This window comes from Paroedura picta, chromosome 5, assembly GCF_049243985.1.
Source record: "Paroedura picta isolate Pp20150507F chromosome 5, Ppicta_v3.0, whole genome shotgun sequence".
NCBI lineage: Eukaryota > Metazoa > Chordata > Lepidosauria > Squamata > Gekkonidae > Paroedura > Paroedura picta.
The window spans coordinates 99416823-99430369 of record NC_135373.1 but is presented as its reverse complement, the minus strand read 5'-3'; the positions used below and the strand labels follow the sequence as shown (position 1 = coordinate 99430369).

Below are 13547 nucleotides of genomic sequence, written 5' to 3'. Positions count from 1 at the left end.
TGGTCATTTCCTGCCATGTGTGGTAGCTTACTTGGTTTACAAAACCCTACTAAGCACATTAGTAGCCAGTTTGGTGTCGTGGTTAGGAGTGCGGACTTCTAATCTGGCATGCCAGGTTCGAATCTGCGCTCCCCCACATGCAGCCAGCTGGGTGACCTTGGGCTCGCCACAGCACTGATAAAACTGTTCTGACCGGGCAGTGATATCAGGGCTCTCTCAGCCTCACCCACCTCACAGGGTGTCTGTTGTGGGGAGAGGAATGGGAAGGCAAATGTAAGCCGCTTTGAGCCTCCTTCAGGTAGGGAAAAGCAGCATATAAGAACCAACTCTTCTTCTTCTTCTTCTAATGACACTTGCAACTAGCAAAATAGGCTGGTTCTAAGAAACAAAATAAACCACCTCTATGCCTTCCCTAGCATAAAAACATTTATATTCTTGCCACCAAAGGCACGTCTAAATATCTCAGGCTTACCATATTTATGAAACCAGGCCAATCTATAGGCCTCCGCTCTTCTTCAGTGAGAGCATTCCATAGTCTGGCACTATTATCAAAAGAAAATGTGTCCAAGCAGTGGTTGATGAGTGGACTCTGGCACAATAGAGAATAAGCAGCCCTCTGAGGGAGATGGTCAGCCTCTCCGTGTCTTCCGGGAAGTTCTCAGAGACACTGAAGGGGATGGTAGTTCATCCTCTACTGAAGAAGCCATCACTGGATCTGCAGGATCTGGTCAGCTATTGCCCAGTCTCACATCTTGTATTTCTGGGTAAGAAAATTGAAAGGGCCACCACGGACCAGCTCCCGGCATTCTTGGAAGAAACTTTGGTGCTCAATCCATACCAGTCAGGCTTCTATCCTGGCCATGGAGTAGAGATGGTGCTGGTCGCCTTAAAAGATGATCTCTGGTGCCAGCTGGATAGGGGTGGTTTGGCTATCCTTGTGATGTTGGCCATATTTGACATGGTTGATCAATGCCCACTGCCTTGCCAGGGCCGGGACTTGGGGGACAGCGGCTATGCTCCTTTCTCCAGAACTGAACACAAAGGGTGGTGGGGGAATGTTGTCACATCCCTATCATCTCCCTTGTCAGGGCACAGTCCTTGCCCCTACACTGCTTAACATCTATATGCGTCCTCTGACCCAACTGGTACGGAGCTATAAGCTGGGTTGTCACCAGATGCAGATGACAACCAGCTCTATCTCCTGATGGACAGCCACCCGAACTGCCCCCGGATACATTTGCCAGATGTTTGGAAGCCATAGCTGGATGGATGGAGCAGAGTCACCAAAAACTCAGCCCCTCCAAGGCAAAGGTCCTGTGGCTGAGTAGGAAGGCGTCAGATCAGGAAGTGCACTTGCCTGTCCCAGCCAGGGTGCAGCTTAAGATATCACCCTCAGCCAATAATCTGGGTGTGATCCTGGATGCATCATCAATGGAGGCTCAGGTCACTGAAGTAGCCTGCACAACGTTTTTCCATCGGCACCAGGTGAGGTTACTAGCACCCTATCTGTCCTTGGGCCACTTGACCATATTGATCCATGCAACGATCGCTTCCATGCTTAATTTCTGCAACTCACTCTACGCAGTCCTACCCTTGTCCTTGACCCGTGAATTGCAGCTGGTAGGGTCCTTACATGTACATCATGGAGGATCCATATCCAGCCTATGCTGAGGCAGCTGCACTAGTTGCCAGTTGCAGCTCAGATCAAGTTCACGGTTTTGGTAATAACCTTTAAGGCTATTTGTGGTCTGAGCCCCACAGTTGAGGAACGGCCTACCTCTTTGTGACCCCCACAGGGTACTTCACTCAGTGGGTGTGAATTTGTTGAAGATTCCTGACTCAAGGCAGGTTCGCCTGGCCTTGACCGGGGCCAGGGCCTTTTCTGTCCCAGCTCCAACCTGGTGGAATGAGCTCCCAGAAGAGTTGCGGGCACTGACGGAGCCATCACAGTTTCACAGGGCTCTTCTGTCAGGTCTTCTGTCAGGTCTTCGGTTGAGGCCAGGGCAAGTAAGATCTAGGGCCCCTCCCAGAGTCTATCGGTATATTGGGTTGCTTCCCATTAACCCTGAGGCGAAATGCAGCCTCTTGAGTGGGAGGGGAAGGGGATAATAACGCCCCCAGGATGGGCTGAAGTAAATGGATCTATTGTTTTATGCTTAAGGAAATTTTATTGTGGGGTTTTATGATTGTTCCTGCCACAAGCTGCTTTGTATTGGAGTGTCGGGCTATAAATCAATCAATAAATAAAGTGCAGTGAGTCATGGTGATTTGAACTGGATTTGGAAGCATAAAGATAACTAGAGACCTTTTTTCAAGATAAGAGTAATATGTTCCTCTCTCCAGACTTTAATCAGTAGTCATATCCTTCCGATTGTAATTTTTGAAATGTCTTCAAGGAAGCCCCATGTTGAGTGCAGTACATTAGTCCCAGAGGTTAGCACAACCAACAGCAGAATTGGGGAAGACAAAACTGTCTTAGTGATAAGTGGAGTCAGAAGGATTAATTCTTCACAACTGCTTTTACTTAATCTTCTGGTCTTTTGATAGCAGCATTGAATATAATAAATAATTAAGCAGTCAGATTCAGCCCCATACCACTTGGGGTGGGAAAACAGTATCTTTCAAAGTAAATACTTTACTTTGTCAACATTGCCTGTTTCTACTCTGGATTCATTTTGTTATCCTGCAGCCTCTTCAGCTTTGTATCCAGACTCAGTATGAAAACTGTTACTTGTGGTCATTTGTTGAAAGCAAGGAGTCTTTGGCATACTGATGACATCAACCTCAAAGCTTTGGATGGTTGTGTTGAAAGGTCTTGCATATAAATTAAACAGTATAAGCAAAAGGATCGAACTATGCAGGTTGCTGCAGGACAAGGCTCAAATCCCTGATGCTATCATCCACAATGACCCAAAGTATCACAGTTTTTAATTAGCATTGGAGTATAAATCAGTTGAATTTTAGCACACCTATTGGTTAAACATATTAGTTTTTCATTTTGATGTTGATGTATTCCGATTGCTGGTAGCTTAATCTGGTTCCTCTGATCCTACTTTACAGAAACCTAAGGCCAGTAGGACTTCCCAGCAGGAATAGAACAAAATATTAACTGCAAAATGCCACAAATTACAAGAAATGTGGTGTTAGAACAGTTGCTTTCATTTTAGAGCTATTTGTGGAGGAAGTTTGCCCCCCAAAATTTACTCTTATATTTTGAACTATAAGACTGTTCACTCGGTCTCATTTAATAATTGTTTTAAAAGCAAACATTTATGCGAATATTGTATTGCTGTGCTAGTAGCAGACAAATGTTTCCTTTGCTCCTGGAATGTTGATTGTGTGTGAACAGTCTACAAGGTTAAGCATCTGATAAATGGTGAAACAATTTAAAATTTTTATAGCACACAGCCTGCATATTTTATTGTTTACTCATATGTGGCAAACTTGGCCTGCACATTTACAATCCAAGCCAAAATCCATGGAAACTGACTCATAGAGGAGCATGCTGTGTTTTTATGTAGCCCACACCAACCCGTAACCAATCCATTACTTGCATCCAGCTGCAATAAACTTTTAGCTTTCATTTTTCCACTTAGTGTTCTCTTTTTGGCCTAAATCATACAGATCCTAGTCCAGCACTCTCATCTCTGCCCCATACTGGTTGTCCGTGCAGGCCCACTATCTCGTCAGAGTATGAGGTTTTCTTTTTCAGCAGCTTTTCTTGATTCTGTCAGAAAAAAGTGAGCTCCGTAGGTCTCTTTGCTGCCCTGAAATTAGTGGTTCATTAAAGATAAATGGAATAAACAATAACCTAAAGATGTTGTGAAAGAGACCCGATGTCAAAATTCCTCCTGGTTTTCCTGTTCCTAAAACACCATTTAAGCATTTCTCTCCTGCCTTTTTTCCCACTGGAGACTGTGTAGCTTTCAAAATCTACCTAAAATATAATTTACAAATAAATGTATATAACTCCAACATCTAGAGATGGATCAAGATCTACTGACCTAGCTCAGTGCCACACTCTCCATGCCAGAATCCTTTGGCTGTTGCCCTTCCTACCCAAAGGCTCTCACAAGTTTAAGGGTCTAGACTCTAGGCGTTTAAAAAAAAAATTCCCTCAGAGAGATAACAACTTCTATAGGTCATTTCCTTCCTTAGAGGTCAGATGCAAGGCTGCTACTTGGATGTCTGAACATTCCTTCCTTCACTGGGCACTACAGGATTGATGAATTAGCTTTGGCAGAGACTGCATTTGGTATTGTTGTTGTTGTTATTATTCAGTTTGTTACTTGCCTCTCCCCGGAGGTTCGAGGCGAGTTACAGTACATAAAAGCCCCCAATAAAAAACATACAATAAAATCCATGAAACAAAGTATACAAAAATACACAGTAAAACAGATGCAGCAAAAAAAAAAAACCTCTAACCTTATCTATATCACTCCAAGATTCCCGTTTGGTTTTGTTTTTTTTTTGGGGGGGGGAGAAGAGTTTGCTGGTTGAAGGGTCCTGCAGTATGTCCTCTCATTATGTCCTTCCCTAAGTACACTGCTTTTCTATGTCCCAGAAGTTGAGACTGCCCCACCCCAGACCACTGCTCTGTTCTCACTCCTCTTACATATGACTCCTTTCTCTTCTGTTCCCTCTTCAGGTTGTCTTTCCTCCTTACCTTCCCTGCACCCATCCCTGACTGTGTCTCTCATCTCCGTTTTATTTTCTTCCCCATTCCCACTCCTCCTTCCTTTATCCCCCTCTCCCTGAGCTTTCAGCTGCTCCTTTGTGCCCCACCCTCTCTTTTCCCTCCATGGCTGGCTGTTTTGCGTTTCTGTTTGGCTGGCCTGCTGACACAGTCTTGCCTGACCAGCCTGGGCATTTAGGATGTCAGAGCCAATGTGCTGGCTACAGCCAGCTTTCCCTGGGATCCTGCTTGCTCTGGAGCTGCCTACTGCCTCCTTGAGCTCTACATGGGGGCTGAGCGCTGTAACTCTTACCCGGAGGCTTCTCCCCACGCACACTGGAGAGCCGGGCCTCAACAGTGTCTGCCTTGGCTGTGTGGCAGCAGTGTTTGCCTCCTGCCTCCTGTGGTAGCTATTCCTCTGCCGGGGGTGTATGTGTGGAGTGGCTGCAGCAAGTGGCTACTGAAATGTGGACTTTGGTGATGCTCAGGTGAATCCGAACAGCTTGAGCGGCTCCATGGTCAGGGAAGGGGGGGCCTCCCAGAGTCCCAAGGAGAAGTCTGGGACAGCAGCGGGGAGGCCCAGATAAGGAGGCACTAGTAGTGTGGCTTAGGACCAAGGTGGGCAGCAGGTCCAAAATGTTTGGGAACCATTGTGTTAGAGGTTCTTTTCTGGTCTCATAATTTTCTTCAGTGTGATCAAGGTGGGGGTTGGTGCTTGGATGGTTGCGCCTTTGGAGAATGGGGTACAATTCTGTGGTCAGTTGTTTGATGGTGTCTCGTTTTAATTTAAATGTAAGTGAAATTACACAGCATTCCCTTGATCATCAGAAGGATTAGAACTGTGAATATGCGTAAGCCAGATATTTAAAAATGCGGGGGGGGGGGGTGTTGAAAAGACCAATGACTGACATACTTTCTTAGAAGGTAGCTGTGGTCTACTGCTCATCCACTGCACTATAGTTGCAAGAGACCTCGGGGTGTATTTTTCTGCATGCGCTCTGCTTTTGTAAAGTGATAGTGGATTCTCCTTTTTTGGAAGTTTTTAAACAGTTGCTAGATAACCATCTGACAGAAATGCTGATTCTGGTAATCTGGGCAGATTGTAAATTCGGGGGGCAGAAGGGATTTTGTTGGTGCTTGGCTCTTTTGGCCCGTTTTTTAATGCCCAGGGAAATGCCAGTCACCACTTTGAGGTCAGGAGGTGAATGTCCTCCAGGCCAGACTGGCCAGGGATTCAGGTTTTGGGGGGGCATCATCTGGGCATGGAATGGGGTCACTGTGGGTTGGCAGGCAGTTGTGAATTTCCTGCATTTTGCAGTGGGTCAGACTAGATGATCCTTGGGGATCCATCCCTTCCAACTCTATGATTCTATGATTCCAATAATATGGAGGTCATACTCCTCTGAAGTTCCTAGAACACACCCAGAAATGTTTTGCCACAGTTGGAGCTTCTGTGATGGACAAATTAGTGTAGCTACTATTTAAGGGTGGGTTTTATGAAATGAGGCACTTTCTGAAAGAGTGGGCAGTTTTGTAGGAATAGCAACAGATTGAAAGCTTTTGAAGGTACATGAAACACTGGGGGGGAGGAGTGGAAGATCTTGGGGAGAGGGTTGAATTATACTTTTTGGAGTTTGATTCAGGTGGGTGTTGGTCTGAAGCAGCATAACAAAGTTAGTCCAATGAAGTTGGTCTTAAAGGTGCCGCTGGACTCACACTTGGTTCTGCTCTTTGGAGTTGAGGATGATGTTGCATAATAAACGATTGTGGTTAAAGTTATGGACATATTATACTATTGCTAATGCTGTCTCCATATTTGGTGGCCATGTGTGCTACTAGCAGTGAGAGTAGATTGTAAATTCAGGAAAAAAATGTGGTATTTGGAGCATATTTTCTCCTTTCTCTAAGAGTTTATGATAGTGTATTGTGAAGGTATTGTGTTTCTGCTTTATACATTAGTCCTGTAGAAGAGGTTATGCTTGAGAAGCAGTGATTGACTCAAAGTCACAGTAAGCATCATGACTTTGCATGATTTACACTTAATCTCCCAGGTCCAATTCCAGCATTCTGTCCAGAGAGGTGGTAAAGTTAAGTAGAATGCTTGAAGCCTACTTGCTTTCAAGAAGGCACCCTGGATATTGGGTATTAATCCCCTGTGAAGTCCTGGTTCTGTGCATAATATTCTTGAGTTTTAGGAATGATACATAATCAGAGATTGGTGTAGTGGTTAGGAGCATCAGTTTCTAATCTGGCGAGCCTGGTCTGATTACGTGCTCCCCCACATGCAGTCAGCTGGGGGACCTTGGGCTTGCTACAGCACTGATAAAGCTGTAATAACAGGGCTCTCTCAGCCTCACCTCCATCACAGGGTGTCTGTTGTGGGTGAGGAAAGGAAAGGCAATTGTAAGCTACTTTGAGACTCCTTCCTGTAGAGAAAAGAGGCATATAAGAACCAACTCTTATTTTTTATTATTCATGAATAAAACCATCTAGGTACTTTAATGGGGCTGGTTTTGCATAATAAATACAGTACTTGACCTAGAGGTTCGGTATTAGATCTCAATTTGGCCTTGGGTTCGGTGCTAAAGATAATACTGGTGCAGGGTTTGTTTGATTTGGACAACTTAAACAAATTGTCCATATAAGAAAACTATTTTGGCACTATTTGGAAAGCAGAATTTTTGAAGCTACTTTCTCTGTACAAAAAATAAACTTTCCATTATAATTTACTTTAGAATTAAGTTATTGGTATTGTCTACTTTATATTTCAGTCATTTAAATGTTACATGTGATGACTGTATTTTGTGTTCAATGTTACAGTTAATGCTGTGTGTGAAACTTTTGGGCTCTGAATCCAAATATAAAGTTTGTAAATATGTGTATCAATCTCTGTTCCAGTATAGAAGTAAGATCAAATTTTAGCACAGTTTAAATGTTCCTTTGGATTGCATATTCACACCTGTGTGCATATTATATGGGTGTAATGATAATGATGCCTCTTGTTCACATTTAAATAAAGAGAAGCCTCTGTCTTCTTTCTCTTTTCCTGCCCCTCCTTATTGACAGTTTTATTATATCCTAAGTTTTTAGGTGGAAAATAGGCAGAGGAAAATAGAGAAAATTAAATTCACTGGGGGGGAGTTGGGAACGTTCAGCATTCAGCTAATGTAATTCCAGGAGAAAGAACTTTAAAAGTCTCGCTAGATTTATTTTAAAATGTAGTATACAATTGTATATTTCGCTGAGAGATAATGGAAAAGATATTCTGCTGTAGGTTGCACGTATCAGCGAATAAAGAGCAGAAACGCTGCTTGTTTAAAGAAAAGTTGCGTTCCCTTTAAGATTATAGCTTTCCACCCCCCTTCTGATTGACAGCGTCCTGAGTCACGTGTCCTGCCTCTGTTTGAAGGTCACAAAAACCTGCTTCCTTTATAGAGACTGAGGGGGAAAGCGAACGAGAGGGAGTGTGTGTGCGCGCGCGAGGGAGAGAACGAGTTCAAGTCAAAATGGCCGACGGAGTCTTTCCTGGTTTTTGAACATTTCAAACTGAGAAAATTAGAAATACAGCAAAATTATTCGGGATCTCTTCACTTCCATTTTTACCTTGTATGCCTCAACTTGCTGGATTTTAAGCACTGTTGCACTTTATGAGGTTAGTAATTTTATATCTGTGATCCTTTAAAAACCTTTTTTTTTTGGTACGTTTAATTTGACCGTTTCATCTGATGTTGCATCAGTGATGCATTGCTTCGCATAACGAATAATAATAATCGCTTGAGATCTTGGGTCTAAATCAATCGTTAAGCTTTAGAAAAATCCGTATAAGAATTTAAATCTGTTTTAAATTGCTTGGATGCACTAGCTGTAAAACGCTTGGTTATATTAAAATCTTCGTTTCATTCTAAAGATTCTATTCACATGTTATCGGCTACACAGTCTTCAGGCTTTTAATTCTGCTGCAAAAATTAGCATAAATTAAATGGGCTTGCATTCTTTCTTGATGCTAGGATTGGACAGAGAGGAGGGAGGTGCATATTTTTATAATAAACTGATACTTAACAGAGATTGGGAGCTAAAAATACAGCATTGCAATTTACATCCTTTGAAATCACTGCTTTTTTCAAAGCTGTTTGGGATTCTGGAAGATTTCTGTGGTTTGTAATCCATAATGCGAAATGTATATTGGTGCACAATTTCTTGTGTGCGGGTGTCTCCCCCCCCCCCCCAGACTGCTTCCCCTCCCCCTTTCCCTGTAACCAGATGCATTTCATTTGAATTGCAGCTTGAACTAAATGGTCATACCCTGTAAGCATGGCATTTAATAGTTTTAAAGAGGCTGCCTGAATAATTAGTGCTAGTTTAGAAATGACATTCTCTTATAACATTTTTAAATTTTATAAATCTGGCTTTTCTGTGGAGATGTAAAAGATGAATTTGTTTATACTGATTGGATTAATTATGTTATATATAAATATTCACACAGCTGAATAAAAATGATATATTATATGGATTTCAGATGCTGTTCCTTTAAAATGAAGTCTTGTGTCCCTCCAAAGGAAGCAGAACAGCAGCAGGAGACCATTGTAAAGCTTGCTTTCTATGGGCAAGCCTTTCCCCCTGCATTGTGAGAATGTGATGTAATGCACCTCTCTGTAGGGTGAATTTGAGTTGGACATTGTACATTTTGATTGTCATGTATTTTTCTCTTTCTGAAAGGCCTTGTGTTCAGTTTGTTTTGTGATTCTAATTAGATTTTTTGTGATAAATTATCAGATAAATTATTTCTTTCTTGGTGTATACCTTATTTAAGCTTGCTTGCTTTCATGAACTTACCACTGCATATTTACAGCACAAATTAAGAAAAAATTGCGCCCTTCCATCAATGTTTTTGCATAGCATTAAGTAAATTGTGTCTTTTTAAAAAAATCACTTTCTTTAAATTGTGCTGGGTTATGTGGCATGCAGAAAACTAATCTTTGTGAATCTGAGTGAAAATGACTATTTCATCTTGTGAGCGTCTGTATGCTTATGTAGACACATGTGAGTGTATAAACACATCTTCTGGGTGACCTACTTGAGAAATGCTTTATTGTAATGTTGTTCTTGGGAAACTGGGATTTCTGACCTGTTGTGATCTTCCCTCTGTTGCTTGTTTGCAGCTTTGCCCATACATTTTTCTGCCAGCTGAATGGAATACTTCATGCACCTGACAGCGAGCTCTAGCTAACAAAAGCTTATGCCACAATAAATGTGTTAATACTGTAAGACCCTTTAACACTTGTGTGGTAGCAATAATATAACATGATTGCTCTTCTGCAGCTAAGAAACAATGCCACATTTCCTGAGTCTAGACGAGGCTTAATAGGTGAAGGGTATATTGTCATTCTTGTTGTTGTTGTTGTTGTTTTTGTCTTGTAACTCAGTCATATTCTTCTTATAGCATTAATCATTTTAAAATGATAATTACGCTTTGGGGCCTCAGGAAACATGGTGAGTGTTGCAGGTTAACATGTGCTGGGAGGAAGGTGGATAGATTGGAATGGGAGCATTCACATTTTGAAATCCATCTATGTCCTGAATGAATATTTGTTTGAAAGCAAGCTCAGTGGAACAAGGTGGACATAAATGTGCTAGAGTTGAGTTGTAAATGTTCAGAACTTTCCAAAAGCAAGGTTGGTAAGCAGTAGTTTGAACAATGTTTCTGCACACTGTTATTGGTGTTCGGTAAAGAATATCATAATTATTTTTATTTTTAACTTAAGAACATAAATACATACAATTCTGATAGCTGGACAATGTAAAATAGATGTACAAGATCATTTGTATGGGTTTTGTTGGTACAGTTTTATGTAGTTCACTTAGCGGGGACCCAAGGAGGTTTAAATAATTTTCTATTTTACCTTCAAAACAGACTTGTGAGACAGGTTATGCTAAGAGTATGTGACTGGCCCAAAATCGGTGGTACAGTGGGGATTCAGACTTGGTTTTCCCAGATTCTAGTCCAGCTCATTTGCCCTTACAGCACTGTGGTTCTTTGTGTGGCAGGAGCTCCCAAATCTTTGGCTCTCTAACGGATGTCTACCAGGAAATATGGGACATGACTGTGTCAGTTGTAAAGATACATTTATTTATTGGTTGTTCTTGCAACTTTTAGCTCAGTCTGCTTAATATTCCACAATTCAGTTTTAAGTACCAACCTCTGCATTCATAATGGGCTTAATTAGAGACCCTTTTATGAGTACCAGTGCCAAGAGATGGAAAACTACTAGAGGGAGTTATGGTCTCTGGAATATATACCTATTAAGGAGCACTTAGTATTTCTTTAATGGTGTTTAGGCACTAGGCAAAACCTCTTATGTGGGAACCTGGTCACAAATACCTGTGACACTTCCTGCTGGAGGAACGCTGTTCTGTTATGTGGTTATAATTTGTCACCTGATACAACTTTCCCACTACTCTTGGATTTAATTGTATTGAGATTTTATGATAGTATTTCTTGTGATAACTTCAGTATATGGAGTATAAAGGAGAATTAGAAGAGCAGCTTTTGTTTATTTATGTATTCAGATTTTTACTTAAAGCCTGTTCCAGGGTTGTTGCTTTGGGGCCAGCCTAAGAGTAGCCTTGTGGAATCTTAAATACCCAAAGGGTACTTGTAAATGGTTCAGCATCCTCTTGGAGAAGAGTGACAAGTGGAGTGCCCAGAGACCTGTTCTTGGGCCTGTGTTGTTCAACATATTTATAAATGATTTGGATAAGAGACTAGAGGGGGTACTTATTAAATTTGCAGATGATACTAAACTGGGAGGGGTAACAAACACAACAGAAGACCGAATCAGAATACAAGATGATCTTGACAGGCTCAATAACTGGGCTACACTAAATAACATGTAATTAAATAGGGACAAATGTAAAATTCTGCATTTAGGTGGGAAAAACCATTTACACCAGTATAGGATGGGGGAGACTTGTCTTGGCAGTAGTATGTGCGAAAAGGATCTAGGAGTCTTAGTAGACTATACATTGAACGTGAGTCAGCAGTGTGACTCGGTGGCTAAAAAGGCAAATAGTATTTTGGACTGTATCAAACAGAGTATTGTGTCTAGATCACGGGAGGTGATGGTACTGCTGTACTCTGCTCTGGTTTGGCCTCACTTGGAGCAGTGGTCCCCAACCTTTTTATCACCGGGGACCACTCAATGCTTGATAATTTTACTGAGGCCCGGGGGGGGGGGTAGTTTACTCCTCTACTCTCAACTACTGCCTAACATCCCTTCAAAATAAGATACAGACACGCCACAACAATGAACATAAGGAACATTTTATTTTCATGGAAATTTTAACTCATAACAATGACAAATCAATGGGAACCCTAAGCTTGAGATCGCTTGAGATAGTCCCATCTGGGAGTGATGGGAGACAATGACACCCGAAGTGTGTTGTAAAGGGCTGGGGGGGGGGGATGAAGTAAATGGCCCAGGGAAGGCGTCCTTTGCAACCCATCTCCAATTAGTCGACGGACCACATATGGTCCACGGCCCACAGGTTGGGGATTGCTAACTTGGAGTACTGTGTTCAGTTTTGGGCACCACAGTTGAAGAGGGATGTAGAGAAACTGTAACATATTCAGAGGAGGGCAACAAAGATGGTGAGGGGTTTGGAGACCAAGACATATGAAGAAAGGTGATGGGAGCTTGGTCTGTTTAGCCTGGACAGGAGACGACTGATAGGGGATCTGATAACCAAGTATTTAAAAAAAATGCCACATAGAGGATGGAGCAGAATTGTTCTCTCTTGCCCCGGAGGAACGGACCAGAACCAGTGGGATGAAATTAATACAAAAGAAATTCCATCTAAACATTCGGAAAAAGGTTCCTGACAGTTAGAGCGGTTTCTCAGTGGAACAGGCTTCCTCAGGAGGTAGTGGGTTCTCCAACTTTAGAAATTTTTAAACAGAGGCTGGGTAGCCATCTGGCGGAGAGGCTGATTCTGTGAAGATTCAAGGGGGTGGCAGGTTACAGTGGATGAGCAATAGGGATGTGAGTGTCCTGCATAGTACAGGGGGTTGGACTAGATGACCCAGAAGGTTCCTTCCAATTCTGTGATTCTAAATAACAGCAAACCTGTTCTGGTTCACAAAAGCTTATACATCAAACAAAAGCTTATACATCAAACAAAAGACTTAAATAAGTAATTCAAATAATAATAAGAAGAAGAAGAAGAAGAAGAAGAGTTGGATCTTATATGCCACTTTTCTCTATCCAAAGGAGTCACAAAGCGGCTTACATTCGCCTTCCCTTTCCTCTCCCCACAACAGACACCCTGTGACGTAGATGGGGCTGAGAGAGCCCTGATATTACTGAACAGCTTTATCAGTGCTGTGGTGAGCCCAGGGTTACTCAGCTGGTTGCATGTGGGGGAGTGCAGAATTGAACCCAGCTCACCAGATTAGAAGTCCACACTCCTAACTGCTACACCAAGCTGACTCCTCTGATTTTATCCATCCTGCTAAACATATATCCATTGCCCTGCAATCCCACTGCTTTCTTAGATTATTTACCCATAGGTGGATTTGATGGTTCTTTCGGTATAAAAGTGAATATGAAAAATAGCAGTTTTTGTGCCCCTGCAGGAGATTCAAGAAATCACAATGGATTTTTTAAACCTTACCTGCATTAAAAAGCTCTCTTGAATAAATCAGTGCTGAATAGTTTGCAAAAATTCAGGAGAGTGGGAACATTCTTAACCTCAGGGCAGGCTATTACACAAAGTGGACACACAGTGGAGAAGGCATGTGTATGAACAATGGTGATTTTGCATGTTTACAGATTAGGACTTATAGAAGGCCCTGATCTCACAATTTAAACACAAT

General features: G+C 42.1%; 1 protein-coding gene across 17 annotated transcripts in view; it reads left to right on the top strand.

Annotated features, from left to right (window-relative positions):
- The window catches only part of TNRC6B (trinucleotide repeat containing adaptor 6B), a 146226-nt gene that overhangs the window by 42667 nt on the left and 90012 nt on the right, over positions 1-13547 (top strand). The window contains exon 2 of one of the 17 annotated variants that reach the window (XM_077339421.1): positions 8111-8327. The exons of 15 other annotated variants lie outside the window; for them this stretch is intronic. In XM_077339421.1, the coding sequence (XP_077195536.1) occupies positions 8323-8327 (5 nt within the window). In that variant the 5' untranslated portion in view covers positions 8111-8322. Of the gene's footprint in view, positions 1-8100; positions 8328-13547 lie in introns of those variants that run through there. One more of the 17 variants, XM_077339422.1, reaches the window with a different exon arrangement.